Below are 1,290 nucleotides of genomic sequence, written 5' to 3' on the forward strand. Positions count from 1 at the left end.
TGTCAGGTAGTGAGGGAAGGCAGAGGGGCTTCGGCAAGTGGGGGAGGGGTGGGGCTGAACAGGGAGGTTCAGACCTCCCAGAGGTTGTGAGTCAAAGCCATTGTTCTGAGTCTTTGGGAAGCAAGACTCTCACCCCTCTCCCTATCCGAAGGACACTCCACGTCCTTGAGAAGGGTCAGGGGCGGCCTAGCTGGGATCTGTCCTGCTCTGAGGTGTCCCCTCTCTCTCTCTCGTTCCTCCTTTCCAGGTTCCAGGCACTCTGTCCCTCCCCTTGCACCCCAGGTCATCATCATGCTGTTCCTCCTGTTGGGATGCTTTCCCCCAAAATGTTGTGTGTCAAAGGTCACCACCTCCAAGAGGCCCTCCAGGACCCCTCCCATGACTCTTTCCCACAGTGCTCACCAGGACCTGATCTCTCCATGGGTTCCCTGGACCCACTGGGGTGAGCTCAGGGTGCCTGTGAGTTCAGTCCAGGCAGTTCAGGGCTCCCCTCTCCTCCCTCGCTGGACCCCTATCACCATGCCTTCCTCAGCCACACAGTCCCTGATCACAGGTTCACCTAGGGCACCGCTTCCAGGAAACGTTTCAGCTGCACGGGTCAGCTCCCCAAGCCGCCCTGCCCCTCCTCCCCCCCAGCAGATGGGGACACCAAGGCTCTGCTAATTACAAAGACAAGTGGTGGAGACAGCAGCCCGACTAGGTGCCTGGAAACCCGGCGCGCAGGGCCTGGGGGCGATGTCTCCAGGAGGCTCCCCTCCCCCATTAACCCCGTCACTACCGGCTCCGGGCCAGATCCCGAGTCCGCCCAGGTTCAGGGACGCTCCCCAAGAGGGTCGCGCTCGTCACTGGTGACGTCATTGGGCGGCTGGGGCGAACTGCGCCCCCTGCCCCAATATTGCCGAGCTGCGAAGAGCAGACGGGGTCTGCGGGCGGGTCTGGCCCGAGACTACAGCCGGGCGCAGTGGGAGGGCCCTGCCCGGCGCTGCTCGGGGCCCTCCCCGTCCCCTGCCCCGGGGCGCGCGCCCCCTCCCGTACCTCGCCCGTAGCCCAGCCGCTGGCGCAGCGCGCGGCCCTGGCGCACCAGGCTCAGGTGCACGTACGTGAGCCACGCGGCGCAGGTGAGCAGCACCAGCAGGAGCAGCAGCTTGATTTGCTTGCGGATCTTCTTCACCGGGAACCACGGCATCGCGGCCGGCCCCGCCCCGCCCCAGGCCGCGCTCAGCAGCGCCGCTGCGGCCCCCGGCTCCCGCGCGCCCCGCGCTGCATCCCCCGGCCCCGCATGGCCCTTTG

At 66.3% G+C, this 1,290-nt stretch overlaps 1 protein-coding gene across 1 annotated transcript in view; it reads right to left on the bottom strand.

Moving 5' to 3' along the window:
- Positions 1-1,264, bottom strand: part of B4GALNT4 (beta-1,4-N-acetyl-galactosaminyltransferase 4) — a 20,294-nt gene extending 19,030 nt beyond the window's left edge. Inside the window, exon 1 of the mRNA XM_019631077.1 lies at positions 1,036-1,264. Coding sequence (XP_019486622.1) covers positions 1,036-1,186 — 151 coding nt within the window. The 5' untranslated portion in view covers positions 1,187-1,264. The remainder of the gene's footprint in view (positions 1-1,035) is intronic.
- Positions 1,265-1,290: the final 26 nt, after the last annotated feature.

Source organism: Hipposideros armiger, unplaced genomic scaffold, assembly GCF_001890085.2.
Source record: "Hipposideros armiger isolate ML-2016 unplaced genomic scaffold, ASM189008v1 scaffold_983, whole genome shotgun sequence".
Taxonomy (NCBI): domain Eukaryota; kingdom Metazoa; phylum Chordata; class Mammalia; order Chiroptera; family Hipposideridae; genus Hipposideros; species Hipposideros armiger.